We start from the raw sequence: 27,974 nt of genomic DNA on the forward strand, positions 1-27,974 counted from the left end.
CGTTAAGTAGAGGCTCCAGGCCTCACAGGCTTCATTTGTCTTCTTCTTGCAAATTGTTTTTCTTCTCGGAAAAATAAAGGTGCACACCTTTTTTGGTGGTTTCGAAACAATGATTGTGATTTGTGAATGTTGAGCGATTAAATGTGATTGCGGTTTGTATTTTTCACTTTATGTTAGAATTTTAACCATCTTGGTTGATGATGTCTCCAGTATACAAAAAATGTGTTGTGTTGCGATTTTCTTTCCGGATCGACTATGTGTTTTTCCCTGAACTTCTTGAATCACTCTACGTACAATAAACTGACACTTTCCATTATTGTAACTCTTTTTTTTGGTAGAAATAATAAAAGAACCAAAAGTAGTGTTATTTTAATATGAAAGTTATGAATGGAAAATATTTGGTCGATCCTTTTTCTCATATTTTATAAACCGCAACTGAACCATCAAATTAGAGGAGTTTTAAGAGTAATATATATTTCATTTGGTTAAAAGGTCAATTCAATGCAACAAAAAAAGTATATGAATTCACCTATTATTTATAACCCAAAAAAATAATACAAACTTCTTAATTAAAAATACTCAATACGCTTGCAGTACGTTTGTTGATCATGAATACAGTACGCAAAATATCTCATATGTTTTCGATTATGCATGTTGTTGAATTTCCCTACTTAATTGTGTTATCCTTGGATTTGATTATTTTTAACCATCTTTATCCTATAAGATTTAAAAGTATTCAATCTTATTTTTGTCTCTTTTTCGACGGTGAACCTTATATCTTAAAACCAATTTAGAAAATGAGATGGATGATTAATTTAATGAAATATAAATCAAAGATGTTTTAGTTAAACAAATATCACACACAATTATGTGTAATTTGCTTTGCTTGAAGATAATTTTCTTTTTATGTGGTAAAAATATTTGTCAACAACCAAGACTCAACTGTTTGTTATTTTTTTTTTCTCTGAAAAAATGGGTTTTTCACCCTTTATTTTAATTTTTAACCCAAAAAAATAGACGATTTATGATGTTTGAGTGTTAGGGTGGGGGGGACCATACCGGAATATATTTATAGAAGAGAGGGAGAGGGGAGAAGAAAGCCCATTACGACGAAAACAGAAACAAACCACTCTCCTCGATTTTTGCGTTGGTTTATAGCTTTTCCTCCCAAACCATACAACAAAACAATATCTCTTCATCTTCTCCTTCGCCTTCTCCTTCGCCGTTTCGTTTTCCGGTAATACTGACAAGTTTAAAACCCTAAATCCTCTCGATTCTCTCTTTCTACATTGTTCCCGATCGTTCTCCTTTGATTTTCCTTCTTTATTTCAATTCATAATTCTCCTTTGATCGTTCTCCTGTTTCTTTTTTGGTGTTTGCATGTTGTGTTTGTTTGGTACGAGTCGGTTTTAACAAACCAAGCAACTCCAAAGCCGTGATTTTCTTAATTCAGATACTGATTTTCTAGATTTATAAAAATCCTCTTCTGAATATGTCTATGGCTTCATCGTTTTGAATTTTTGGTTATTTATTATGCTTTGTGAGAGTTACGTCAGCGTTTTGATGATGTGTGAATGTTCCAATTGCGTCACTTTCTTCTTCTTGCTTGCTTACTTGTTGACTTGTTGCTGTTCTAAGTACGACTGTTTCTAATTTTTTGGATTCTGCGGTTTTACTGTTTGTTTTACTTGTCTTCTTTGAAGTGTCATCACCTTTATAATGCTGCAATTTCCTTATTCTTCAGTCAACTGCTTTGTTTTTTGATGTCTTGTTTTTCTTTTTTGTTCTTTAATCAGTCTGCTAACTACTGTTTTGGCTAACTAATCAGTCTCTTGATGTTTATGTATCTTCTCTATTCAACATATGAAGGATAGTTAGTTCTGTTGTTATCTTAGTTTTCTGTAACAGCATGTCAAAGTATCGGAGGATGAAGGGTATGGAGGAATCCTATGGTGGTGCTTCTGGAGAGTTTCCTGAATTTGGTGCTATTTTCATGTCCAATGACTTTACAAGAAAGGAGTGTCTTAGGCGAGAGCTTTTCGGTTTGCCAATGAGGCAAGCCGGTTTTGTTAAACATGTCAAAGCCGGAATGATACTGTTTTTGTTTGAATTCGAGAGTAGAGAGCTTCATGGTGTATTTCAGGCTTCCTCTGATGGTGATATAAACATTGAGCCTAACGCATTCCACTCTTCTGGGAAACAGTTTCCTGCTCAGGTACTTGAATTCACCTTTCTTACTTTTCCTCCATGAGTTTTTGTTTTCTTACTAAGTTTGTGTCTAACATTATATTTTTGCTGTGATCCCTTTTCCTTAGGTTAAGTTTACTGAGAAGTGGCGTTGTAGGCCGCTTCCTGAAAGCGAGTTTCGTCATGCTATTCTTGAAAACTACTTTACCGCAACAAAGTTCAATTTTGGACTCTCCAAGGCTCAGGTGTGTGCTTCATTTTCTCCTGTAAAAACAGCATATTTTGCTTTATTATGGTTGTAATCTCGAATTATCCTTGTTTGGTCTATTTCATCCCAGTTGATTTACTTTCTTATGTGTTCTGGCACTCTGTTTGGAAACTTTATGTATAGGTTCAGAGGCTGTTGAAGTTGTTTAGCTTGAAGAAGGAAGATGGATCATGGCTGAGAAAAACTGCAGTTGTTGAAAGTAGTCTGAGAAATAGGGTTGGTGGTCGAGGCTTTGGGAATCGTAATGCAGGAGAAACGGATGAAGATGTTGACCTTGAGTTTCCATACAGAGTTACTTCAGCAGGAGATGCCCGTGGTCGTAGGCCTACAGAAAATTATGGTTTTGGGGATGAATCTGATATTGGCCTAGAGTTTGATCCAGCTAAAAGGAATGAGTATTCTGGAGAAACATCTGGCGTTAACCTGAACTATAGCTTTGGCAAAAATGCTTTAACTAATAATTCTCTTGTTAATGATCGAAGGGTCCCGAAGAACCTGAGACACACTGCAAGTGGCTGGGTAGAAAACGAGTACAATGAAAAAGATGGTATCGCACAGGAACGCCTGTGGTCTAACGACAAAGAAGATCCAGCTGTTCTTCCTCAAAGAATACCGCTAGACATACGATATGGAACAAACACACTGTACTATGACCCGAGTGAGCCCGGGATCATGGAAGATGCAACAATGGCAAGCTCTAAGCATAATCTTCGTTCACCTAATGTTGATTTAAACGGCTCAGCTTCCTTTTCAGCCAACTCAAATTATGGTTTGGTAGAAGAATATATACCTGTTGGTGGCTATGTCAATGACGCTTTGACCTTTGAAACAGTCCAACCACTTCCTGATGAACGTAATGGTACCAGCATGAACACTAGTAGTTTGGGTTATATTCCAATGCCTATTGAACATCGTGAATACCAAACTAAACTAGGCATGTCTGGAGCTGTGCGTGCTGAATTTGAATCTGGATTTAGAAATGGTCATTTGCGTCAGAACCAGTTTCCTGGTCTCTCAACTTCTGCAGGGACTACTGAGAACATGAAGAAGGTTGAGAGTCTACCGTACCCCGACCACAGCATCTTCCCTTCATTTGCTGACCCTTCATCGTCAAGGGATGTGTCTCCTAAGGACAGACTCAACAATGAAATTCAAGCATATCAACACCAAGAAGAATTTGGAGGTCATGTTTCTTATACAAACAATATGGCTGTACGGAGTTCCAGTATATACCCTTCTTTTGCATATCCTTCAACAACGAGGGATGGTTCTGATTTGTATGACAGAACTAATATCAAAGGCCAAGCTTATCAACGGCATGAAGAATTTGGCGGTAATGCTTTTGACTCTAACAATAGGGTAACTCAAATAGAAGAGCGTGTTAATCCTGCTGAACTTGGAAGAAATAGAACCAGAGAGAGTGTCTTCAAAAGGCTGGGTGTGCCTTCAAAAGGACGTGATGCTAAAGACAATATTTCTCCAGACACTGAATCAGTCGATGAGGTCATGGCATATTTAAACGACTGTCACAAACATTGGATGGAGCAAAAAAGATTAAATATGGGTACCTCTGAGGATTCTGGAAAACCGAAGAAGAAAAAGGAAAAGATTCAGACAGCAGAGGTACTTGACAATGATATGATGCGTCATTTTACCGAGACTACTCCAGATGATTTGTTCGATTGTGAAGGAAGTATCGAACATAATGTTCCAAAACTACCGATCATTAATTTTAAGCGCCGTAGCGAAGCTCAAAAGAGCCCTGGTGAGCCAACTCAAGGGTGTAAAGAGAACCCCGAAACTCCAGCTTCTCAGAACAAGAAAAGGAAGCTGATGAGGCCAAAACTCATTGAAGATGACTTGGGAAAGGATAGAGGAAACAAAGTTAATCCTATGAGAATTGTCTCAGCTTCGGAAAAAGATAGAGATAACAATGTTGATACTATGCTAAAATTCTTGGCCTCACAGTCAGCTACTGAAGTCCCCGTCCATAATGAAGATAACTCAATAAGCAGTAGAGGCAAAAATGAGGATCCTATTGAAAATACCTTGGCCTCACAGTCTGCTGTTGAAGTCCCCGTCCATGATTTCGTTGGATGTGATGAAGATGACTCAGAAAAGGATAGAGGAAAGGATGTTAATCCTATTGACAATGTATTGGCCTATCAGTCAGCTACTGAAGTCCCCCTTCCATGACTTCCTTGGACGTGATGATCTATAAACACTCAAATAGAGTTGGAAGTACTAAAGGACAGAACAAGGCCTCTTCCTAGATGTACTTCTACAATAGAAGGTGCAGGTTGTTCCCTAGCTGTTGTATCATTTAGTTTGTCTTCTTAATCATGCTGACCATATTATATCTGGTACTAGCATATAGAATCAATGCTTTTGCATGCTTTGGCATAACAACCATTTTTTGGTACTTGTGAAGTTTTGTGCTGGTGTCAAAGCATGTGTTTGGTTCAGAAACTTTTTCTTTCTAGTGAATCTTGAAAGCTAAAATACCTAGATTTTGCAATATCTTAAATCCAACAGCGAAGATAAACCATATACAGGTTCCCGCAAGCTTTAAAACTGAGGACATTTGTGAAAGAGATAACTGACATTATTGTCTCTAATTCATAGCGTTTGGTCCAAAGCATCTATTCCTAGTAAGATCCCACACCCACTGAATCAGATACTTTCTTCCTTTAACTCCTTTCACATTATACACATTCCTCCACCTATCCTTATACACACTTCCCATATACCCTCCTCCTCCTCCAGACCCATACACTCCCAAACACAAATCCGCTATCTCTGTTGGCGCCGTGGCATCATCTCCTCCGTACCATCCGTTCAACATCGGGTTGCTCGACACTTCTGCCAGCTCATGGGCTATCACACTGATCATCCCGTCGATTCCCACCTCTCCGTTTGGCGGTTTCATCTTCTCTCTGGCCACAAACCCGCTTCCTGGAAATGGCTTAGGCTGCGCAAACGGGTACGCACACATTTCTGGACACTGTCTCGCACTGTTCCCCACCCAAGCGTACGGTACAGTTGCACCAACGATGCTTGCGAAAGTGAAGTAATGAAACCCGCAGATGGCCCTGCAGAAGTCTTGCATCTCTACATCATCTGAGGTCAAGACTAAGTAGAGGCCGTTGACAGCGTTTAATGGTAACTTGGAAGTAACGGCAGTCCTGATCACAGACTGAACAGAGAAGCGTGTGAGGTGAGATCCATGAGAGTACGTAGAGTCGTGGAACTCTCCGGACAAGACAAGAGTGTCGGTGATGTTGGAACCTGTCTGGTCTCTGTATAGCCTCACTGTCTTCCACCAGTTGGAGACTGACGGGTACTGATCCGGTGCCGGTGAAGAGACGGAGTAGAGGAAGTCTCGGATTGTAGATTGGTGAGTTGGGTTCCATCGGCCGTACCAAATGATGTAAAGACTCGTCGTCGGCGAGGATATGACCGGACCCAAGTGGTATTGAAGGTCGACGAGATCGGAGGAGCCTTCGTAGTTCTTGCCATCGTCGAAGAACTGTCCATTAGATGAGAGAGAGACTGAGAGGAAGAAGGAGAAGAAGATGAGAGAGATCATGTCGTTGGTTCTATGATTTTGCTAAAGTGGGAACGTTGGAAATGTTATTATAGACTATACTAGGGAGTGGAGTTATTACTTTAAGTTTTAACTGCCGACCAATACAAAATTTCAACCAAATGAAAACTGTGAAAGGAATATTCAAGTAACCATAAAATTTGCATCAAAATAACTAAGAAACACATAAAGAAATGTATATAAATTGTAAAAGTGTAGAAGAGAGAAGATCAGAAATGTCATAAGGTAGTTTTGATATATACATGTAATTATGTGTTTTCAGAGAAGATGTCGGTTAAGTACAACTTTTTTAGCTTGATTGGTGGCACTATTAGAGGCCACTTGACCAAAAAGTTTGTTTTACCCCTTATAATGATTTCTTTGTCAAAATATATTCGTCACTGAAAGCAAATGAAAAGTTAGTAATACCATGATTGCATAAACAATTTTTATAAGATCCTAAAGTGAAAAGCTTTTCATTTCATGTTAACACCCCTATAAAACAGAGTAAAGCATATTAATACAGTTTTCTTACAAATCTAATCTCTCGACTAATTTTTATCATCTACTAGTAATTTCAATAATTGCACTCATTGGTAGTGTCACTTTTTAGTTGGTGGCAATGGGAAGTCGTCGCAGTGTTTCTTCAGTTAAGGGTTTATAAAACTAGAAGCTTTCTTCAGTATGCATTGTTCTAAAAAAATGGAGGTGGAGGTAGACCCCAAGTGCTTTGTATCTTTCTCCTGTCACACTTATCAGAAAAGACAAAACTTTCCTTCCATGTGGATGGATTCTCACTCCTTTGGCCATCAAGTTTTAACCTCTCTCTTACGGTTTTCTGATCGACCATACCGGAAATTAAAAGTAAGAATTCTGAATCATTACACGGTTTAATGATTTCTTTAAATTTCATAAAATATTTAAGCTTATACAATTTTGCTACATAACTTGGTCCCGGTACGTCTTTCGTCCGCAAAGAATAATGATAATACTATGCACAATTACGACATAAAATTTTGGGGATTTACTCAAACCAAACTAAACCGGTAACTGGTATAGGGGATCAGTTTCCGGCTTTGGCTAAGAAAACTTTGGTTTCTTTAGTTTGGGCTCACCTAGATGCAAAGATACGTTAACCTCTTCTTCGGAACTATTCTTTAAAGCGACGAGATCATCTAATTTGGGTTTCTCTTGCCCTTTGATAGCAGAAGTAGACTCGTTAACTGGTATAGGAGCAATAAACAGAAGTTCCTCTATTTCAGGAGCTGGTTTAATAGCTTCTTCTATATGAAACTCTGGCGGTATAAATGGCTCAAAGCTCTCATCTTGTTTGTCTCCAGATGGAACAAGGTCGGGCGGGGATGACTGGCTAACAGTTGAATCAATGGCTGTAACCGAAGTGTTCCTCTGTTCTCGAGCTGCTGCTGCAAAGTGTACAAAACCCAAAAGAACAAGGCATGAAAACTTGGCAACCATCCTGATAATTAAAGTTAGGAAAAAGAGTTTCCAAACCTTCAAGTTCATGGTTCGATGTGATGAGATCAAGCTCCAACAGATCCAAAAGGCGACCAAGATCCACTCCGCTTGTCCAATTCTCGGGTTCTTTACCGGCTATTAGTTTAAGCCTTCCTCGGTTGGCTGTCCCACCCCAAATGATCCCAACTGGTCTTGGCTTCTGACCGTTTGGACCCGTTAAGAGTATAAGGCTTCCACTGTCACCTTCGAGGTCAAAAGTTTGCTGGTTTTCCCCTATGACCAGAAAATCGGTGAGGAAACAAATCCCTTTCTCGTCATTGTATTCCAAAGCATAAGCCATTATGGTTCCGGTGGTATATCCAGAGCTTCTTCCAACTTTGACAACTTGTTTTCCAATAAGGCTATCAATTGGGGATTGCAAGTCTATAACATGCACATTCCCTATCTCACCAATGCCTTTTATCACCGTAGTTACATTGCTCGTGTTGAAATCTTCTGCAAAAGGAATAAAGGCACCATCCGCTCTCACAAATGTTTCTGCATTGGGATAGATATGTAAGATGACCTGTATAGTCAGTATGAAAGGAGAGTGTCCCTAGATATGCTGGTTCCTGAGCAGAACGATGCAGAGATTTGCCATGAAATTATAATTGGAGTACCTGGATTTGTGCCAGCAAATATGCCAAACCACTGATCATCTGTGATAAACGATGTTGCTCTCTCAACTGCACCGAGGTAGACACCCGGTCCAAGGCTTGGAGGTAAAGGATGAAACATTTTCTGGCTTGGATAATCCAAATCAACTGCGACATGCCGATTGGTAAGGAAACCAACCTGATGGTTACCTGTTCTGCTTTTCACTATAGCTCCCAAGGTTCCATACGTTTCTTGGCTGGCAACCTACACAACATGAAACAGAAACTGAGACTTTACAGTTACAGTTCGTAGAAGATGGAGAATAACAAATGATGTACCTGAGAACCCGAGCCAATGCAGGGATCACTTCCTCTCAAGCCATCTACAAGTTCATTATAAACCTGTTCTTTAGGTGTTGCAGCAGGAGCACCATAATACTGGAATTCCACAACATCTACATCGCACCATACCCCTCCAGGACCCTATTACGGAATCAATTATTACATCACATCATATATGATCCGATAAAATTTCTGAAAGGCTGTGTGTAGAACGGAATAGAATACAACAAAGCCCAACCTCGAGGGCGGAAGGAAGGCACTGCATTGGACTTAGCCATTGCCTATGGACTTTCCTAGCAACAAAGACAAGTATTGCTGGAATATTCGTTAGGACACCACGGCTGATCCGAAACCCAACTGCAGTACCAAGGCTGAAGCGGCGCAGGATTTTACTATGAAACGCTCTGATGGTCATGAGCTCAAGCAAGGTGGTAGCTTGTTGTCCTGATGGCAATCTCCCAACAACTTCTGGTAAAACCCCTTTCTGGAGATTTCCAAAGTAGTTAGCTCGGTCTTCTACAGCATCGTTAAGCCGGCTGAGAGTAGGCCAGGAGAAGTAAGGGGCATTGCTCTCAGCGTGCTGGATGTTGAGTGTGAATGGCTGAAGAGGAGATGGACTTGAAGATGGTGGAAGACTCAAGTGATTGCAGTGATGATTCCTCTCCAAATCCAAAGCAGAATCCTCAGATTCAGAAGAAGTTGCTTGGATAAATCTCTGACTCCAACCTCCCAAAGTCATCTCCTTTTTAAACAATTCTGACTTCTATTGAAGAGAACACCACCTAATCTTTTCAGCTCTGTCACAAAAACGCAAAACAAAAGATACAACAGAGTTCAGTTCAGCTTCTTAAATTACAACACTTGAAACTTTAAAATGACATCTTTATGCAGATTACAAGCAATAGAACAAACTAATGAAGATACAATCACCCAAAATTGCGTCTATGAACCCTAGAAGTCGAGAAACATGTAGAATTGCCTTGAAATTTTCAAATTACAATCCGAAAAGAACATAACACGCAAACGCGCAAAAGGGTCCCTATAGGAAGAAGAAAACCTAAACAAACCCAGAATCAAACATCATATGAGAACCTTAAAGAATTCAAATTTGACATAAAACTCGATCCAGCGAAGATTCTGGAAGGCGCGAAACTCACCGACAGGGGAAGCCAAGAGAAGTTCATAGAGAAATGGGAGCTAATAAATGGAGAAAGGAAAGAGAGGTAGCTGCTGCATTTAGGGAGAGAGAAAGAGAAGATTGCAGAGAAAAATGGGATGAAGAAGACGAAGAGAGAGCAACAGCTGCATAATTATCTCAAATGAAGTTACTGTTGATGGTGGTTGTGTCTACAGTACTCCCAGAATTATCTTCCTCTTTTCATTTTTTTTTTCTTTTTTTGTGTGTGTTTTTGTCGACGCTGGAATAAATCTGTTTATTATAATGTGTAACCAATCAAATCTCTTTGTTTAAAAAAAAAATGTTTTATTATATTGTCAGGGAAATTATTCATTTTATAATTGTTATTCTTCTACTTTATAAGTTCTTTTTGCTGTTATTTATTATTATTATTCTCGCTTTTGAACTTTTGAGATTATTAAAGAAAATGAATGGGAAAGGACAAGAATAAAGATTTTGTTTAGGTAAATGATAAATTGCTAAATTGATACAAACGATAGAAAATAGCAGCAGTACTATATAAAAAAGATAGGATGAAAAAGGCATCAAATCAAATATTTGAGTGCTCGTAGTCACACTCGGAAAAAATAAATCATATGCTCGTTTGGTAAGCCAAAAGGCTAGGTGATTCTATTGCATGCATACTTGATTTAGTTGATACTTAGATTGTGTTTCTTCTTAACTTTATAGTTCCACAAGCACAACAATTTAGGATCAATGTTAATATAAGATGGGAAGACTAACCTTTAATCTCAAACTATGGTTTAGTAAGTGTGAGACTCAAGACATTATTCGAAAATTCTAGAGAATACATTGTGTTATACCACATTAGACTGACTAGCGTTAGATAGTATCCCTCCACATGAAAGTGTTTGTTACTATATTTCAAGTTTCATATTGATTTGACATTATATTTTTCTAGAGCCTTCTACAATCAACAGTCTGTTCGATAATGGCTGATATAATTCCATGACTTGTACTTTAAAGTTTTTGTTGTCTATAGAAATTCCCTTACACTTCAATGGCTCAACCAAATTTAATTAATTTCTTTAATAGCATTTAAAATCACGTTTATTGTTTGAGTAGAGTAATTTTTTTAAAAATTGTTTTTGGTTTTGTAGAATTTGAAACTTCTATGTCTAACTTAGATTTAAAGTTGGTTGCAACCCAATTTTTGAAACTTGAGTTTCTTTTAATCGCGAAACAAAAAATACTGTGTTACTATTTTATATTACAGTTAGTTGAATTTGGTTAATAATGATTTTTTTTCATAGATAACATGGAACTAAAATATAAATATACCTAAAAAAAACTCTTAAATATTCCCAAATATTATCTTTCCAATATTTGTTAGTAGATTATTTTACACCTATATGATTTAGGAACTTCTCATCAAAAAAAGTCAATAAAACATTATCCCTTGAAACTTTAAATCAGGCAAATTGCATATTACAGTATTGTATATTCACATAAACATTGTATTCATATGCTATCTTTAACAATATCTATCTTAGTATAATCTAGGTCATTGTTAAGTTCTATCTCATGTGTATCGGGAGGCTAACTGTCTATTTCTAGCGGACAGGTTGGCAATTGATGCTTTTTTCACCCTTTAAGCTTACTTTTATTGGATTCTTGTCCTAATTGTATGGTTTCTCTTTTGGACGATGATATTTTGGGGATTACGATCCCTCGACATGTTGGGTTGTAGTTTTTTAGTTTAATAATAAGGGAGACATTGGTCTCCTCTCTTTAACCCAAAAAAAATCTAGGTCATTGTTAAGTTCATCAAATACCAAACAGTTTTAAAATGTACATTGCTATATGTAGCTAAAGAAAATTGTTATTGCTATTTATCATTAAAAAAATTAAGAAAAATAACACTCTTATTGATAAGACCAATATATGTAGTTATGACTAACATTATTTTTCTTTTATTTTTCTTATTATAGATATGATTATTTATTTACAAAAAAAAAGATATGATTATTTTAAAAAAAAAATTCTAAAAATAAGGAATATGAAGATCTTTAGAATATTCTCAAAGGTTGAATATCCCAAAAATATTACTAAAAATATCAAAAGTTTATGGTATTCTTAAATATTATATTTCACAAAAAATAAAAAATCATACTAGAGATCTACTAAAAACCCTAAATCAGTTTTATTGCTGATAATTAGAATTAGAATAGGTTAGAGAGAGCAGTTTAACAACAACCACAAGAGAGAGAGAGAGAGGTTAGAGAGCATGAGATGCATGCTGCGATAAGAAGAGTTATCTTAGTGAGGTATTTGAAAAATTTACCCAATTTTGACAAAAAAAAACCGAAAGACAAATTAACAAAATGATTTTAATTTGTTTTGCAGCAAATGCCAAATTACCCAATTTGAGTAGGCGACTCAAATCTCCCGCTCCGGCCAATCGATCTCCGCCAATTTGATTTCGCCTGGTAATAATATCTCTTGACCCTTGTTCTGATTTTGTTCTTTTTTGGTAATGCTCTGAGAAACAAGATTTGATCTTTTAAAATCGCTTCCATATCTCTCGTTTCACTGTGTTTCTGTTGAAGTGGACTATGTAGTGAGGCAAAAGTTGATAATTTCGAGATTTGGGGTTAAGTTTTTGAATTGGTTCGTATTGTCTGTGTGAAGTCTCGGGAGATTTCTCTGCTTTCGGGTTTTGAAGATCTGCATGTGTTCTTTTAGTGTTTTAATTATGATGATCAACTTAGATCAATCATATAACATGCATTGCCATATACATTGATAAATTAAATTGTTGCAATCTTTTTTATTCTATATATATATATATATATATATATATATATATATATATGCTTGTTGTAATTACTAGGATGGTGTTTTTAGTTCACATTCTTCTATTACATGAGTAGGAATTGGAGATAACATGGTACATTCAGAGTCATCAGTACTTAGTTCGTTGCGCGGTGGTAGTGATTTTTCTAAGGATGAAGTAGCAACATCAGTTTCAGGTAATGGTAGCTACACTGATCCTGTGGTTAGGAGGAAGTCCAAGCGGTTTAAGGTTGCAGCAGAAAGTGAGTTATCTCCTGATTGTGGATCGGTTTCCAAGCGACTCAGATCGAGAAGTATTCAGAAGGAGGTCCTAATTGAGACTTGCGAGAACAGGAATGTTTCTGATGACTGTGTTCTTTCTTCTGAAGCTGAGGTTGTGTTGATTCCTCGAGAAAACGTGGTCGCGCAGGATCGCTTGATATCTATTGATGTACATTTTTGCAAGGACATCGACGTTGGGGTAACCGAGAGCGCTGAATCTCATCGAGTTAACTTGCAGACCCAACTGAAAGATAAGAATCTGCTGGGGAACACAAGTGAGCTTTATACGGTGGAGGTCCAGCCTCCAAGCATTAGCTTGCAAGAAGATGCGGTGGTGGGGTCTGTTTACAGGCAAAGCATCACTACAAGAAAACAGCTTCGCGGAAGAACGATTTCTGTAGTGAGAGACTTTCCTCCAAATATGGGGAGCATATTTCCAAAGAGTGGAAAGACCTTTGAAGTTCCTATTTCGGTGGAAGAGAAACATTTTGTTCTGAGGAATTCAGATTCGGGAGACCATTTAAGTCAATCTCCTGATGAAATCATATCACCAGAGGTTTTGGAGCCATCGGAACTAGAGAAAGAGAAGTCGAAGGTTACAGTTCCAAAACCAATTGAGGCTGCAGGTAGAAGAGGTACTCATATTATTGGAACTGTGCCTGGTGTAGAGGTTGGCCATGGATTTCAATATAGAATGGAGCTGAACTCTCTTGGTATACATAGACCAAGTCAAGGCGGTATCGATTATATGAAAGACGATAGCGGAGAACTAGTTGCCTTGAGTATCGTATCATCTGGAAATTATGATGACGTGCTTGATAACTCGGATGTCTTGATCTATACAGGTCAAGGCGGAAATGTTGGGAAAGGAAAGAAAAATATTGAACCCAAAGACCAACAGCTTGTAAGAGGAAACCTCGCGTTGAAAAACAGTATACACAAAAAGAACCCTGTGCGGGTCATAAGAGGCTACAAAAATACGACATTAGAATCATCAGCTGCTGTAAAGAATTATGTTTACGATGGATTGTATCTGGTGGAAGAATATTGGGAAGAAACCGGGTCTCACGGTAAGCTCGTCTTCAAGTTCAAACTGCGACGTATTCCTGGACAACCCGAGCGTTCCTGGAAAGTGGTTGAGAACTCAAAGAAATCCGAGTTACGGGAAGATGTTTGCAATGTTGACATCTCAGAAGGGAAAGAGGCATTACCCATACGCGCTGTGAACAATTTAGACGACGAGAAACCCCCTCCGTTTATCTACACGGTTAAAATGATATATCCGTATTGGTGCCGGCCAATTCCTCCAAAGAGCTGCGGTTGCACAAAACGCTGCTCGGAATCAAAAAATTGTTCCTGCGTAGCGAAAAACGACGGAAAGATACCGTACAATTATGATGGAGCCATTTTAGAAGTAAAGCCCCTGGTTTATGAGTGTGGACCACACTGCAAATGCCCGCCTTCTTGCTACATGCGAGTCTCACAGCACGGGATCAAGATACAGCTGGAGCTCTTCAAAACAGAGTCAAGGGGATGGGGAGTCAGATCGCTTGAATCTGTTCCAGTGGGAAGCTTCATCTGTGAGTACGCAGGAGAGCTTTTAGAGGATAAACAAGCTGAAATACTAACAGGGAAAGATGAGTATCTCTTTAACCTCGGGAAGGAAGAGGATCCGTTCACCATAGACGCAGCACGGGAAGGGAACATAGGGAGATTTATAAACCATAGCTGCTCGCCGAATATGTACGCTCAGGACGTATTGTACGACCATGATGAAACCAGAATTCCTCACGTGATGTTCTTTGCACAGGAAAATATACGTCCGCTTGAGGAACTCACGTACGATTACAACTATAAGATCGATCAGGTACGCGACTCCAATGGTAATATCAAGAAGAAATTTTGCTATTGTGGCTCGGCTGAGTGTTCTGGTAGACTCTACTAATAATCTGTTGGTACCACTTGTATTCTCTTCATTTTCCGTTTGATCTCCAGTTCTGAATAAGCAAATTAGTGGACAGCTTGAGCCAAAATTACAGTACATATTTGGTGTTAGTGATGTTTAGCTGCATTGTTTCATTCTTCAGTAATTCCCAGACTCTTACCATAAGCCAAGTCTTTCATTACTTATTCTTCATACTCTTGCATTGTTATGTATTTGCAACTCTTGTTTTGTGTCTGTGTGTATGTATGTGTATTCCTTCCGTCTACAAGAGTTGCTACTTAACTAAATCACCTGAAAACACAGAAGCCTAGGAAATACATGACCTTACAATCTGTCCGAGCCGAATTCAAATTGTTCGCTCATGGTGATGATGATTGAATCTTGATCATTTTGACAGAGAAAATTTTAAAAAAGGAATGGTGATGTTTGTAGTGATCGCTAGGCACCAAAGAAGTAGCTAGCTCTCTTGTTTGTTTGTTCCAATCTCATCTCAGATTTGAAATTGGAAAAAGGTGGACAATATTATTACTATTACTTAAATTATAGCCTATGGGATCCACTATTACATATACTTTTATTGCTGATTCCAAAACTATTAAATTCCACATTGTTTTTTAGCTTTTAAAGTGCAAACTGGTTTTGAGATCCATAAGATTACTGTACTGCATTAGGATAGAGATAACAATTGTGTGCATAGATAGATAGAGATCATGATGTGTATTGTATGGGTAGCCATGAAATCTTTGGATAACAAAAAAAAAGTGAAAAGGTATAACTTTATCCATTCATTGAGATTCTCAGGGATTGGGCTGGTTGGCCTTTTGGTAGTCTCTAATTTTCTATGACCATGAATGAGTCCATGACTATGACCATGCTTATCATTATATCAGCCATGTAAATGTATTTTTTTATACTAATTTTACTAGTTTTACATGGGATACTAATAAATATCAGTAATTTACATGTTTTGGTCCCATCATGACTTATGATACAAACATTTTGGGTTGGCCTCAAATTATGATAAAGATTTTGAAATTTACAGTCAAGAGGGTCTAAAGAGTCTTTGAAACTAGCTTAAAAGTTTAACAATCGTCAAAGAAATTATTGGGTGTTGCTTTTATGACCTTCTTAAACTTGTCTTTTTCTGAAACTAGTCTTGCTATATATCTCAAACCACTTATTAATAAATTAAAAAACTGAAGGGTGTTTTGTGTTGATGACAAACCACTTATTAAAAAAATTGAAGGGTGTTTTATGTTGATGACATTGTTTTACAAAATTCCAAATGGGTTCACTGAATTTTGTATGTTTGGAAGCATGCTAGCAAATTTTAATTATAACTTGCTAAACTAATAATTGGTTGTTGTTAATTAACAACCAAACCACCCAAATAAACTAAATAGAGCAAAAATAAACACTAAATTTAATAATAAGACACCATCAAATTTAAATCACCTGAAGTTTATACAATTAATTAGATTCAACAATTCAAAGCGAATAAACTTATTGGAATCTTATTAGAGAATAAACTCTTAATAAAATTAAGGATCTGGTCAATAAATGGCAAATGGATGGCATGTTGGTAAATAAGTTAAACTCAGAGGTGTTTATTGTTTTCTCACGGAGGTCTCTACCTTAGTTTTTCAAAAGTTCAAAATTGAGCTTTCTTCTTCTTCTTCTTCCTCCTCTTTGTGAATAACTTGAAGCAGTTTAAGGAACAAACAGAAGAAAAATAACCAGAGACTTTGATTTGGAAAAACCCTAACTTTTCAAGAACCCTCAATTCCAGACCATTTCTTCTCAATCCTCTTACAAGTTTCAAACTCTCTTATGTAAATGCATCTGAAGAAATCATCAGTACCAGAACGACGATTCATCGGGGAAGAAGATTCCGATCCAAACCCTATCCACAATCAGAGCCCAGATAAGTCCGTATATCGAACCGCCATTGATACAGGCGCTGGCTTCACTGTATATAACCATCCGCATGATCAGAGTCATCATCATCTCACGGTTGATATCCCAATCTCGACCCCGCACAAAAGGTCTGTGGTGACTCAACCGTCTAACATCGCCGCCGGGGTTGATCATTTCCGAAGAAGACGCACAAGACCACGATTGGGATCGGTTTCTTCATTTTCCCCGTCAAACCTTTTGTCTTTTATTTCTTCGTATCGTCCCGTGATTCATCGGTTCTTGAGGAAGCTCCTACGCCATATCCTTCGAGCGCGTTTGATTTGTTTTCATCTTCGTTTCTTGCTTCTTCTCGCCGTTCCTCCTTTATACATCTTCTTCCTTGTAATCAACCTTCGTATCTTTCTTCGTCTCATCTTTGCGATTATCGCTTTCTCTTTCATCCTCTCGATCTCTCTCAAATTCGCTCTTCCTCACTTACCATCAATTCGTCTTTTTGTCGCTCGCTTGCTGACCTTTATCCCTGCCAGATTCTCTTCCTCTCAGCAGAGCACAAACCAAGTTGTTTGGTCTATTGGGTCGAAGCCAGTTGCGGAGAACAAGACCAATTCAGGATCTTGGGTTCAGAAGTTTGGCAGCAATGATGTGTATGAAGGAGAGTTTCATAGAGGGAAATGTTCAGGAAGTGGAGTTTATCACTATTCCATGAAAGGCAAATATGAAGGAGAGTGGATTGATGGAAAATATGATGGCTATGGAGTTGAAACATGGGCTAAAGGAAGTAGGTATCGAGGTCAATATAGGTTAGGGCTAAGACATGGAATTGGAGTTTATACGTTTTATACAGGAGATGTATATGCTGGTGAGTGGTCTAATGGGCAGTGCCATGGGTGTGGTGTATATACCTCTGAGGATGGAAGCAGATACGATGGCGAGTTTAAATGGGGGGTCAAACATGGTCTTGGTAGTTACCATTTCAGGTCAGTATTATTCTTTTTTTGCTCTTCATTGCCTTTTTACTCTGGTCTGTCATTTGAGTTTCTGGAATATTGTTGTGCTTTGACCTGTGATGGTGATCTAACTCCTAAATCACACACGCTGTTGACGTAGAGTTAAGTGAGAATCTGAATCTTAATGACGCATCTGGTTTTCAAGATCTAGTTTTACAGACATAAGTTGTGTACTGACTTATGGTAGTTTATTAGGTCCCTGTACTTGTCTGAGTGTGTTCCCGGCATTGAGTTCCATTAAAGGGTCGTGTAGAGGTTTTTCCTTTTTATTGTGACCCGTGTTAACCTTTGGATCAATTCTGAATCAGTGAAAGGCTTTGAATATTGCTTTTGGCCATTTGATGAATAATGGCTTGTGTGTCCTGCTTGTCGTGCTTATCTCACCTTTTAAACTAGTCTAGCGAACATGGAACGTCAAATTCCAGGCTTCTCTGTTACTGCATTACCAGTGCTCTTAAGCAATTGCATGATGCACTGCCTGGTCAAATGTGCTTTAGTTGTATCATGGCCTTAAAGCTATATTTATCTTGGAGTTATTGCAGAAATGGCGATTCATATGCTGGGGAGTATTTTGCAGACAAGATGCATGGTTTTGGAGTGTATCAATTTGGGAATGGGCATAAGTACGAAGGAGCTTGGCACGAGGGAAGAAGGCAAGGACTCGGTATGTATACTTTCAGAACTGGTGAGACACAGGCCGGTCATTGGGAAGACGGCATTTTGAGTTGTGCTAGCGAGCAGACTATCCGCCCTGGTTCATCTTTTACCATCAGCCATTCTAAAGTTGTTGATACCGTTGAGGTAAGTAAACTAGTAGGTTTTATCTTTATGCTGCAAACTCTCATAAATTACATAGTAAAATCTTCAATGACCAACTTGTTGTGTCTATTTTTTCGCATTGGTTCATTAGCAAGCAAGGAAAGCAGCTGAGAAAGCACATGACGTGGTGAAAGTGGAAGAGAGAATCAAGAGAGTGGTGATGGCTGCAAACAGAGCAGCAAATGCGGCTAGAGTAGCAGCTGTGAAGGCTGTCCAAGCACAAACCTTTCACAGGAATGTCAGTGATCTTGGAACCATATGTTGACATCTCATGGGGTCTTTTTCCCCCTCCATGAGCATAGCTAGTATTAAAGCGTAGATAATAAGCCAGTTATTGTGTAGCCAAAAGTGATCTTTGTAAATCAACCAAAACATTGGGTCTGCTTCATGGAATGCAACTGACAAGTGACAAACATGTAGCCAAAATCCCTAACTTCAATACAGAATCATAACTATGGTCTATCATCAAATCCTATAGCAAAAGATGGAAAAAATCTTGAATACTGGTCTTGAAAAATGTATTTGAGTCTAGTAGTCTAACTCTCAGTTTGTTCTCTCAGCCTCCTGATGGTACTCCTCACAGTAACAGCACTAGCGGTATTCATAGTGTATGCACCTCCAGCCTTAACTTTGCCACAGTCCTTACATCCCCAGATTCCAACAGCCTTCCTCTTAACAGCATACTTGCCACAGAACTCGCAGAAGTATTTGCTGTGCTGACTCACTTCCATCTTCTTGATTTGCTTCCTAAGACTGGCACCATATCTGGTCCCTGGACAGACAAAAAAAAGTTCAAAAGATTCAGAAACAAACCAACACAGGAAACAATTGAATAATGGCTGCAAGCAAAGATCATGCAATGAAGCAATTATTTGTATGACAAAGAAAGGTAAGAGAGTTATGGGCACTGACCATATTTGCCGACAATTCCAGCCTTCTTTGTCCTCTTGGTCTGGAACCACACACAACAAGAAAAGAAAAAGAGACATGGATTTGAGTTGAGCAAATGCAGTAGAAATCAACAATCCTCATAGTAGCAAAATAACAACAATTTTGAGGAGACGCATGGAACAAAAGGAAGTAGTTTCCATGGAATCCAAATTGATTACTAGTCGTCTTTCCTAAGCAGTATTGTTAGCAAAATTTGCTGATATTCAAAACTCGAAAAGATGATTCGAATACAAGACATTGAACATATGTAAAAACAAAAAACAAAAAATCAAGATTAATATGAAAAATCGTACCATGGTTACCGGTGGTGGATGGGCTTGAAACGGCGGCTGAACCTGAAATGCGTGCAGTAACAGCAAAGCAACCTTTGATAGAGAGAGACCTTTTTTGTAATGTAACCCAACGGATCCGGCCGGATTTGGGCCAAGCTTGATGACATAATGAAGTTTCACAAAATCTTTTGTTGGATTCTGTTTTCTCCTTTTAATAAATTAATTTCATTTTTTCTTTGTTCTATACTAGTATGTAGTAACAAATATTTCGTATATACTATATTGTAAGTAAATTATCAAATCAAGCTAATGTAAAAGTAGGACCGTTAGATCTGGAGAGGTGACAAATCCGACGTACCAGATTATACGATTTCTCTACTGTGAACGACGTCGTGGCGGGTCCCACTGAAATTTTATACGGTAATCGCAGTTTTTCAAAACTGCTCTCATTTTCCGTCCCTTCGAGCCAAATCTAATCAATGGCGACAAAATAGAGAAATCCCCCAAGAACAAAAAACAAAAAAAAAATTGTCCGAGAGAAATTAGGAAAAAGATATATAAAAAATCTGCGTGTAAGGGAGAGAGAGCTTATTGTGCTCGGAGATTTTGATTTTCTTTGTCCCTCCGATATCGATTCTGAACATCCACATTGGTGCCGTAGATCTGAGGAATACACCCAACCACGGGTTTGATTGTCACGATTTTGCCATCGCGATTCGATTTTGTTTTTTCGTTTGTTGTTGGAGGTCACGACGAGGAAGTGATTCCAATTCCAGATCCATACGGATCTAATCTCGCCGAGTCGATTCCCTGGGTCGACGACATTTGCTAACCAAATCGTTCGCGTAGATCTGATCAAAGAGGCATTGTATTATTATCGCATTTCAAATTTTTCTAGAGATGGATCCAATATCTGCGGTTAGCGAAGAGCTGGCTGAGCTCGAAGGACAAATCAATGACATTTTCCGTGCTTTGGCGTGAGAATTATTATTTTATTCTCTCTCTATCTTTTTGTTTTGTATCAAGGCAATTTGAGATTTTTGGTGTTTATGTTGTTGTCTATATGATTTGGTTTCACCAGAAATGGATTCCAGAAGCTGGAGAAGATCAAAGATGCTAATAGGCAAAGTAGGCAGCTGGAAGAACTCACTGACAAAATGCGTGACTGTAAGAGGTAAAGTACATTACCTTTTCGCATCTTCTTCTCTTATTCAATCTTGTTTTAGATTGATCCTGATGATGTTGGTGATGATGATGATACCTTCTTCTTCTTACTTTGCAGCCTTATTAAAGATTTCGATAGGGAAGTTAAAAGCTTGGAAGGCGGTAATGATGCCAACACTAACCGTATGCTCAACGATAGACGACAATCTATGGTATGCACTTCTTATCCTCTTGCTTCTTTATATGACGTTTGGTGAGGTCTGTTTAGTGTTTTCTAATCTCAGGTGATGTTGTTGTGTTCTTATGCAGGTCAAGGAACTGAACTCATATGTTGCTCTTAAGAAGAAGTGCGTCATACTTTGCTAATTGCTCTAGTGATGTTCATAATAATGTCTACAAGTACATTGATGTTTGTTTTTATGTTAATGGTGATTGGTATTAATGAGGATGGTTGTACAGATATTCATCTAACTTAGCAAGCAATAACAAGCGAGTAGATCTTTTCGATGGACCCGGAGAAGAACACATGGAAGAAAATGTCTTATTAGCTTCAAGTAAGCCTTTAAATCTCGTATTTTGCTACCAACCAACAATGTAGATAATTATTGCACTTTATTTAGATCTATGAACACACCTACCTAGAGTATTTACTGGATACTTAATGACTCTCAGACATGTCCAATCAAGAGCTTATGGATAAAGGAAACTCAATGATGGATGACACAGATCAAGCCATTGAGAGGGGAAAAAAGGTCTGTTTTCAGATTATATGAATATATATACATATATATATTGCCTCGCAAAACTCCAGTTTTATGTTCATGTTGCATCTGATAACTTGTGTCCATTTTCCCATGTTCACAAACGCAAAATCTCACTGCATTTTCTGTGGCTTTGACATCAGATTGTTCAAGAGACTATAAATGTGGGAACAGATACTTCTGCAGCTCTTAAGGCTCAGGTTTGTAGTTAGCCCACACTTGTTTGTAACCAAACTGACTTGCTTCTACCTGAAATTTTTTTTTTTTCCTAAGATTGTGTGTAATTCAGAGAATTAAAATAGTTTACCTTTTCATTTTTCAGACCGAGCAGATGAGTAGAGTTGTCAATGAGCTTGATTCTATTCATTTCTCACTCAAGAAAGCCTCCAAGCTTGTCAAGGAAATTGGTAGGCAGGTTAGTCTTTGAAATCTTCTTATTTCTTCTTTATATCCTTCCTAGTTATCTCCACTTTCTTCTTGTCCCTTTTACTTACTTTCTTCCCTTCCTCTCTCAGGTTGCAACTGACAAATGTATTATGGCTTTTCTTTTCCTTATCGTCATTGGTGTCATAGCAATCATTATCGTCAAGGTACTTCTTCTTAACTCCTTTCTTCTTCAAATGTAAACACACATACAGGTACTTGTTTGAGTTGAATAGATTTCTCTGTTCATCATTATTTATTTCATGGATATTATGAGGTAAAAGGTTTTGGACTTTTCTGGAAACCATGTTGATCGAAGAACCTAGAAAATGCACAAATACCCACAATTTTTCTATCTTTGATTATTCAATTATAGAATGTATAAATTGTCTCCTTTGTGATGGTTTATTTGATCTCTCTTCTGAATTCATCTGCACTATATTTCCTTCCAAACGCATGTATTTTGCCCATGTATCATACTTGTAACTTCGTTTTTCTCTTTTGTATAGATTGTGAACCCAAACAACAAAGACATCCGCGACATACCGGGCTTAGCTCCACCAGCTATGAACAGACGTTTGCTCTGGAACCATTACTGAAGAAAAAAAAATATTTCACTCTCAGGCCATTCAAAATACTGGTAAATTTTTGGTCACATACACTTCTTGGTCCTCCCTCTAAGTCCATGTTGTTGTAGATGGAACGCCGTACCTGAGAAATGAACCAGTTTCTATTCACATGGCTCTATTGGCTGATGCGGATTTAAGCAGTCACAGGAATCAAATTCTATTGCGTTAAAATCCCAGAAATCAAAACCATCTTTGTTAGCTCATGTGTTTTGTATAAGCTTGACTCTTTGTGTTATATCATATATTCATATGTACGTGTGTATTTTTAAAACGTCGTCTCTGTTTCATGCCCTGGCAATAAAACTTGTTTCACTGATTTATGTTGCAAGTTGTAACTGAGTTGTATGATACTCCGTACTCGATATTAGTATTATGACGAACTTGACTCTCATTATCAGCGTCTGCGGAAAAATATCTGGTTATTTCGGGAAGCAGTAGAGATATTTGAATAGTCTTTTACTAGTTCAAAAAAATTGGTTGTAACAAACCATGAAAAATGTTGGTTACTATAGATCTTACAAATTTTGTCTACAATAACTAAATTTATTTCCCCACAAGTAATATTAATAAGGGAGTCAGTAATTTAGCAACACAACGGATCGATAATCAAGGCATATAATCCGGCGCTAATGAGTTAAGCTGAAGTTAGTTTCACTAACCAAGGGTTATGGTTAAGACTTAATCAGAGTGGGGCTTTAGTAGTGGCTTTAATCTCTGATAAATAAAACATAATATAATCCACATTAAAAGTTGAAACCTTTCTCTCTATCTCCCTCTCTCTCTATCTCTCTCTCTCTCTCCTTTACAGCAAGCAACAGAGATTCTAGAGAAAATGCGAGGGAGCGAAGTAAAATGCGAGAAAACAAAAGTGCGTTTGTGCTTCGATGAAAGAGGAGGAGGAGGCAGCGTTTGGAAGAAATGCTCAAGACACGACCTTCACGAATTCGGTTTTGTCTGCGTTGGCGGCGTTTGTCCTTACTGCCTCCAGGAACGCCTCTCATCTCTCTGCCCTGAGTGTGCCCACGTTCTTCCATGTTCGTGCACTCCACGCGCCTCCGTCTCTTCCTCCGCCGGTGGAGAAGGTGATGTTCCGTTCGCCGGCGTCGGTTCGGTTGGCCGCGTTGCCAACCTGATCGAATGCGAACCGGCGTTTAGGAGATCGACATCGATTGCGGTTCCGTCTTTCTGGTCTGCTAAACTGGAGTCGGTTTCGGAAACTGGTTCGGATGTCAAACAGGATCGTGGACGTTGGCTCTGGAGATTGTTGAGAGGAGGAAACAAGGGAGACACGAAAACGAAGGATGCCACGGTCATGAAGAAGTCGAGATCCGACGGCGGAGAAGTGCTATTTTCTCCTGCGCCGGTGACTAGCAAAGGAAATGGTTGGTACTTCCCAAGTCCGATAAAGGTTTTCAGACAATCAAGAGTCTCCAAGATGATTTTTCAGCAACGATCTCCTTTGTACAGAGGCTAAATATTGAGTTTTCTTTAGTATGTGAGGTTTTTTTTTTACTTTTCTTTACGTAAACGTTGATTTGTATATCTTTTCATAATGAATATGTTTGATATGTTATACATGAAAACATGGATATGCATGCTTTGATAAATTGGTAGAAGTTTAGATCATTATACCTATGTGCTTATCAAATTATCAAGAATTCAAAATGTTTTTTTCTTAGGTAAATCTTAGCCTAAGAGCTTGCCAATGATGCCCTTACGGCATTAATCAAAATAAGTTCATCAACACAATTGCATTACCATCATCAATCTTTTTACATAACTGAGAGAGAAAGAAAAAAAAAAACACATGCTTTGATAGATGTTTTAGAACTGCGAAGTACAAAAACTCAATAATCGAGAAAGAAGAAAGGTTGATGGCTTTAACAAATAGTTATTTACTAGTAAATAGAAAACGGGAAGAAGTAACATGGTAACATGTGCATGGAAGCCCTACCAAACACGTGAGCCAAAGCCTTGTCCAAATTTGTTTTTTTTTTTTAATTGTAATCTTGTAAGGGATGGGAGATAGGGAAACGTGAACAAGTGTTAAGGAGATAGAGAACAGAGCCGACAAGGAGTGGCGACAGACATACGCACACGGTTGCACCTTCTCTCTATTGTCATCATTATCATCACCAATTCACCACTCTTTGAGCTTCTCCCACCTTAATTTGTCAAGATTAATCCATAGTTACCTTTCTTTAATGTTACTCTTCTGAAATTGAACCCAATACAAAATATATGGACTAAATCAAATGGTACTAAATTTAAGTTAGTACATATACAACAAAATTCAAGCATTTTCAATAGAGTACATTAGTCTCAACCATACAATCTTGTTTTTATTGGTCTCTTGTACATAGAATTTTATGGGTATTTATATATTTATGTTGTTAATTCCCTAACTAACTCATGCGTTTAGTGCTCCTAATTATGAGATTGATTAATTGAGATATAATAATATGTGTTTTCATGAGAATATGCGTTATATTGTAACATTAAGAAAACTAATATATGTAGATATATATAGGCCTGGCTCTTAAGTCAATATATTTTGTCGGTAACCAAAGTCGTAAATCCTTCGGACAGGAGACCAGAAATGTTAAGTAGCTTTTCGAATTTATGAATTTGCAAAATTCTTCTCCTTTTTTTTTTTTCTATAATTTTCTTGCTTTTATAAATTCTTCAATTTTATAATTATTTAATTAAATGAAACAATCCATTTAAAATATGTAAAGGTTAATGACGTCAAACGATATAAGTAAGGGTAATAATTACAGATTAAAATAAAAAAATCAACAAGGGTTAATAACCTCTCGTCGTAGTTGGGGTTAAGAATGCAAAAATGGGATTTTAACGTAACTACCTCTCGTTACCGTTACAAACCAAAACGCGCGAAATAGTTAGAAAGGGTTAAAATGGTAAATTGACGTGCCAACCTCCTCACCTTACGGCTGGATCTGAAGCAACCTCATTTATAAACCCCTCGATTTCTTGCCTTGTTTTCGAATAATTTTAATCTCTTTCTCTTTTTTTTTTCTTTTTTCATCTCTCTTCGATTCCAAAATTTTCAAATCTCCGGAAATTTTTCATATTTCTGGAGAAAATATTGTTTCCTCCCTACAATGGCGTCCGAGAATCTGAATGATAAGATCTCTGTTTTCAAGAAGCTCAAAGCTAAATCAGAGAATAAGGTAATTGTTCTCATCAAGATCTACAAGTTCGGCTATCGGATCTGGACAGATTTGGGGATTTTGCTGGTTTTTGAATGTTTTTTTTTTGGGTTATGCAGATTTGTTTTGATTGCAATGCGAAGAACCCAACATGGGCTTCCGTTACTTACGGGATCTTTCTCTGCATCGATTGCTCAGCTGTTCATCGGAGTCTTGGCGTCCACATCAGCTTCGTCAGGTTTTCATTTTATTTATTTCTTTCTTTGAGATTCGAATGGCTTTATGTTTTATACATCTTCGTTTTGAAATGCAACATTTACTTAATAATCTATCATCATGATATGGACAAGGATTTGTACAAGGACATAGCTTCTTCATGTTTCTTTTTTTTTTTAATTTTTCTAGACTTGGTTTTTGACTGTGGAAGGAATGTTAATAAGAATAATGTTGGGACGGTTGATTTGATGTTCATGTTTCTTTATTAGGTCTACAAATTTGGACTCATGGAGCCCTGAGCAGCTGAAGATGATGGTGTATGGAGGAAACTGCAGGGCACAAGTCTTTTTCAAGCAGTACGGATGGAGCCAAGGAGGTAAAACCGAGTCTAAGTATACTTCCAGACCTGCTGAGTTGTATAAACAGATTCTTGCTAAAGAAGTTGCTAAAATTACCAAACCCGACGACGATTTCGTTTTGCCTCCTGATTCAACACATGTGCCCAATGGGCTTTCCAGCATTAGAACCAGTGAATCTCCTAAAGAGAGTGATCATACTGTAAAGCAGCAAGATAAGCCTGAAGTTGTTCCCGTCTCACCAAGAGTTTCTCGCAGCCTTAAGAAACCTCTTGGTGCCAAGAGGACTGGCAAAACTGGAGGACTTGGCGCCCGGAAGCTAACTACTAAGGTTCGCTAATATGCTCTTTCTTCTTTATGAGATGATCCCTCAATATTTCGTTTAGAGGAACTTACTTACATAAGGAAATGTGCAGTCTAGCGAGACTCTTTATGATCAAAAACCAGAGGAAACTGTAGCTATGTCAGTGACTTCCCCAGCTTCAGCTAAATCAGCCAGGTCATCTTTTGCATCCCGCTTTGATTATGTGGACAACGTTCAAAACAGAGAAGAATACATGAGCCCTCAAGTGGTTAGTCACGTAGCTCCACCGAAATCAACAGGCTTCTTCGAGGAGGAGTTGGAGATGAACGGAGGCGGGTTTCAGAAGAAACCTATCAGGACTTCCTCAAAAGTGCAAGTAAGCTCATTCTTCTCCCTCTTATTATGTCATTTCTCTTGATTTAAGATCATGAACAGGTTCTTTTTGTACTTAACATCTCTATCATCTACCAGATTCAAGAAACAGATGAGGCGAGGAAGAAGTTCACTAACGCGAAATCAATCTCCTCTGCTCAGTACTTTGGAAACGACAACAACTCCGCCGACCTTGAAGCCAAAAGTTCATTAAAGAAGTTCTCAGTACGTTTCCTCATAATAAAACTTCATTATCTGCCTTAACCTATCTCTCTGTTGGGTTTAATCAATGAAACACTTATCACTACTTGAAAAACAGGGTTCATCAGCGATCTCTAGTGCTGATCTTTTTGGAGACAGTGATGGAGATTTCCCTCTTGATCTCACCGCCGGCGATCTTCTCAACCGTCTCTCTATCCAGGTTTCATTTCTGTAACTGATCATCATGCTCTATGCAAACATAAAATATATATCAAGACATCGTTTTATGGATATGTTAGGCCCAACAAGACATGTCATCATTGAAGAACATGGCAGAGGAGACAACGAAGAAGCTCGGCTCTGTTGCTTCCAGCTTATGGGTCTGAAAGGTTTTATGATTTTTTCTGGAAAGACACAAACCCATTCAATTTTTTTGTTTATACCCTAAGTCCCATTTCCAAATCAATTATTCTATTCTTTACAAGGGAAACACTGTTTTGTTGTAACTGAAAATTATCAATATTTTGTATAATATGAGATTATGAATTTGTTAAAAACTGTCATCAAATAAACATATATATGTGGAGTGCATTTTGACGTTTATTGTCTTAGATGCATCCGACTTTACTGATCTACATGCATACCAAACCATCATACACCAAAATAAAGATAGAAACAGAGCACCAACTAAGCCATTTAGGGAGATTACAGTTTG

General features: G+C 38.0%; 9 protein-coding genes across 11 annotated transcripts; 6 read left to right on the top strand and 3 right to left on the bottom strand.

Moving 5' to 3' along the window:
- Window positions 1-1,097: 1,097 nt before the first annotated feature.
- Window positions 1,098-4,904, top strand: LOC111830903. The gene is made up of 4 exons (XM_023783613.1): window positions 1,098-1,237; window positions 1,896-2,215; window positions 2,316-2,432; window positions 2,579-4,904. The coding sequence occupies exons 2-4, from the start codon at window positions 1,910-1,912 to the stop codon at window positions 4,649-4,651; spliced, it is 2,496 nt and encodes an 831-aa protein (XP_023639381.1). The 5' UTR covers window positions 1,098-1,237; window positions 1,896-1,909; the 3' UTR covers window positions 4,652-4,904.
- Window positions 4,905-4,980: 76 nt separating this feature from the next.
- On the bottom strand, window positions 4,981-6,265 carry LOC17889868 (protein EXORDIUM-like 7). The gene has a single exon (XM_006295606.2). The coding sequence runs from the start codon at window positions 6,042-6,044 to the stop codon at window positions 5,070-5,072; it is 975 nt and encodes a 324-aa protein (XP_006295668.1). The 5' UTR covers window positions 6,045-6,265; the 3' UTR covers window positions 4,981-5,069.
- Window positions 6,266-6,922: 657 nt separating this feature from the next.
- On the bottom strand, window positions 6,923-9,905 carry LOC17890499. Of its 3 annotated transcripts, none has more exons than XM_023785001.1 (6): window positions 9,652-9,905; window positions 8,733-9,291; window positions 8,492-8,635; window positions 8,177-8,417; window positions 7,554-8,054; window positions 6,923-7,462 (listed from the first exon to the last, which is right to left on the bottom strand). In XM_023785001.1, the coding sequence occupies exons 2-6, from the start codon at window positions 9,231-9,233 to the stop codon at window positions 7,122-7,124; spliced, it is 1,728 nt and encodes a 575-aa protein (XP_023640769.1). In that variant the 5' UTR covers window positions 9,234-9,291; window positions 9,652-9,905; the 3' UTR covers window positions 6,923-7,121. The 3 variants fall into 3 exon arrangements, with proteins under 3 accessions (XP_023640769.1, XP_023640767.1, XP_023640768.1); XM_023784999.1 differs by having other exon boundaries at window positions 6,923-7,465; window positions 9,652-9,903; XM_023785000.1 differs by lacking the exon at window positions 9,652-9,905 and adding an exon at window positions 9,587-9,607 and having other exon boundaries at window positions 6,923-7,465.
- Window positions 9,906-11,862: 1,957 nt separating this feature from the next.
- Window positions 11,863-14,953, top strand: LOC17889023 (histone-lysine N-methyltransferase, H3 lysine-9 specific SUVH5). The gene is made up of 3 exons (XM_006293715.2): window positions 11,863-11,959; window positions 12,039-12,121; window positions 12,566-14,953. The coding sequence occupies exon 3, from the start codon at window positions 12,580-12,582 to the stop codon at window positions 14,692-14,694; it is 2,115 nt and encodes a 704-aa protein (XP_006293777.1). The 5' UTR covers window positions 11,863-11,959; window positions 12,039-12,121; window positions 12,566-12,579; the 3' UTR covers window positions 14,695-14,953.
- A 1,351-nt stretch (window positions 14,954-16,304) lies between these two features.
- On the top strand, window positions 16,305-18,852 carry LOC17890509. Its single transcript, XM_006294020.2, has 3 exons — window positions 16,305-17,588; window positions 18,161-18,419; window positions 18,529-18,852. Exons 1-3 carry the CDS (start codon window positions 16,531-16,533, stop codon window positions 18,700-18,702), a joined length of 1,491 nt encoding a protein of 496 aa, XP_006294082.1. The 5' UTR covers window positions 16,305-16,530; the 3' UTR covers window positions 18,703-18,852.
- Window positions 18,792-19,799, bottom strand: LOC17887653 (60S ribosomal protein L37a-1). The gene is made up of 3 exons (XM_006295228.2): window positions 19,682-19,799; window positions 19,350-19,389; window positions 18,792-19,209 (listed from the first exon to the last, which is right to left on the bottom strand). The coding sequence occupies exons 1-3, from the start codon at window positions 19,682-19,684 to the stop codon at window positions 18,974-18,976; spliced, it is 279 nt and encodes a 92-aa protein (XP_006295290.2). The 5' UTR covers window positions 19,685-19,799; the 3' UTR covers window positions 18,792-18,973.
- A 325-nt stretch (window positions 19,800-20,124) lies between these two features.
- On the top strand, window positions 20,125-23,028 carry LOC17888708 (novel plant SNARE 11). Its single transcript, XM_006294750.2, has 10 exons — window positions 20,125-20,637; window positions 20,742-20,834; window positions 20,943-21,036; window positions 21,134-21,171; window positions 21,284-21,378; window positions 21,497-21,576; window positions 21,729-21,785; window positions 21,908-22,000; window positions 22,101-22,175; window positions 22,518-23,028. Exons 1-10 carry the CDS (start codon window positions 20,561-20,563, stop codon window positions 22,605-22,607), a joined length of 792 nt encoding a protein of 263 aa, XP_006294812.1. The 5' UTR covers window positions 20,125-20,560; the 3' UTR covers window positions 22,608-23,028.
- A 441-nt stretch (window positions 23,029-23,469) lies between these two features.
- Window positions 23,470-24,129, top strand: LOC17890270. Its single transcript, XM_006295997.2, has one exon. It carries the CDS (start codon window positions 23,470-23,472, stop codon window positions 24,109-24,111), a length of 642 nt encoding a protein of 213 aa, XP_006296059.2. The 3' UTR covers window positions 24,112-24,129.
- Window positions 24,130-25,662: 1,533 nt separating this feature from the next.
- On the top strand, window positions 25,663-27,833 carry LOC17890249 (ADP-ribosylation factor GTPase-activating protein AGD10). Its single transcript, XM_006295894.2, has 7 exons — window positions 25,663-25,831; window positions 25,930-26,048; window positions 26,296-26,713; window positions 26,799-27,062; window positions 27,158-27,283; window positions 27,378-27,479; window positions 27,559-27,833. The coding sequence occupies exons 1-7, from the start codon at window positions 25,763-25,765 to the stop codon at window positions 27,643-27,645; spliced, it is 1,185 nt and encodes a 394-aa protein (XP_006295956.1). The 5' UTR covers window positions 25,663-25,762; the 3' UTR covers window positions 27,646-27,833.
- Window positions 27,834-27,974: the final 141 nt, after the last annotated feature.

The sequence above is a fragment of the Capsella rubella genome, unplaced genomic scaffold (genome assembly GCF_000375325.1).
Source record: "Capsella rubella cultivar Monte Gargano unplaced genomic scaffold, Caprub1_0 scaffold_4, whole genome shotgun sequence".
Taxonomy (NCBI): domain Eukaryota; kingdom Viridiplantae; phylum Streptophyta; class Magnoliopsida; order Brassicales; family Brassicaceae; genus Capsella; species Capsella rubella.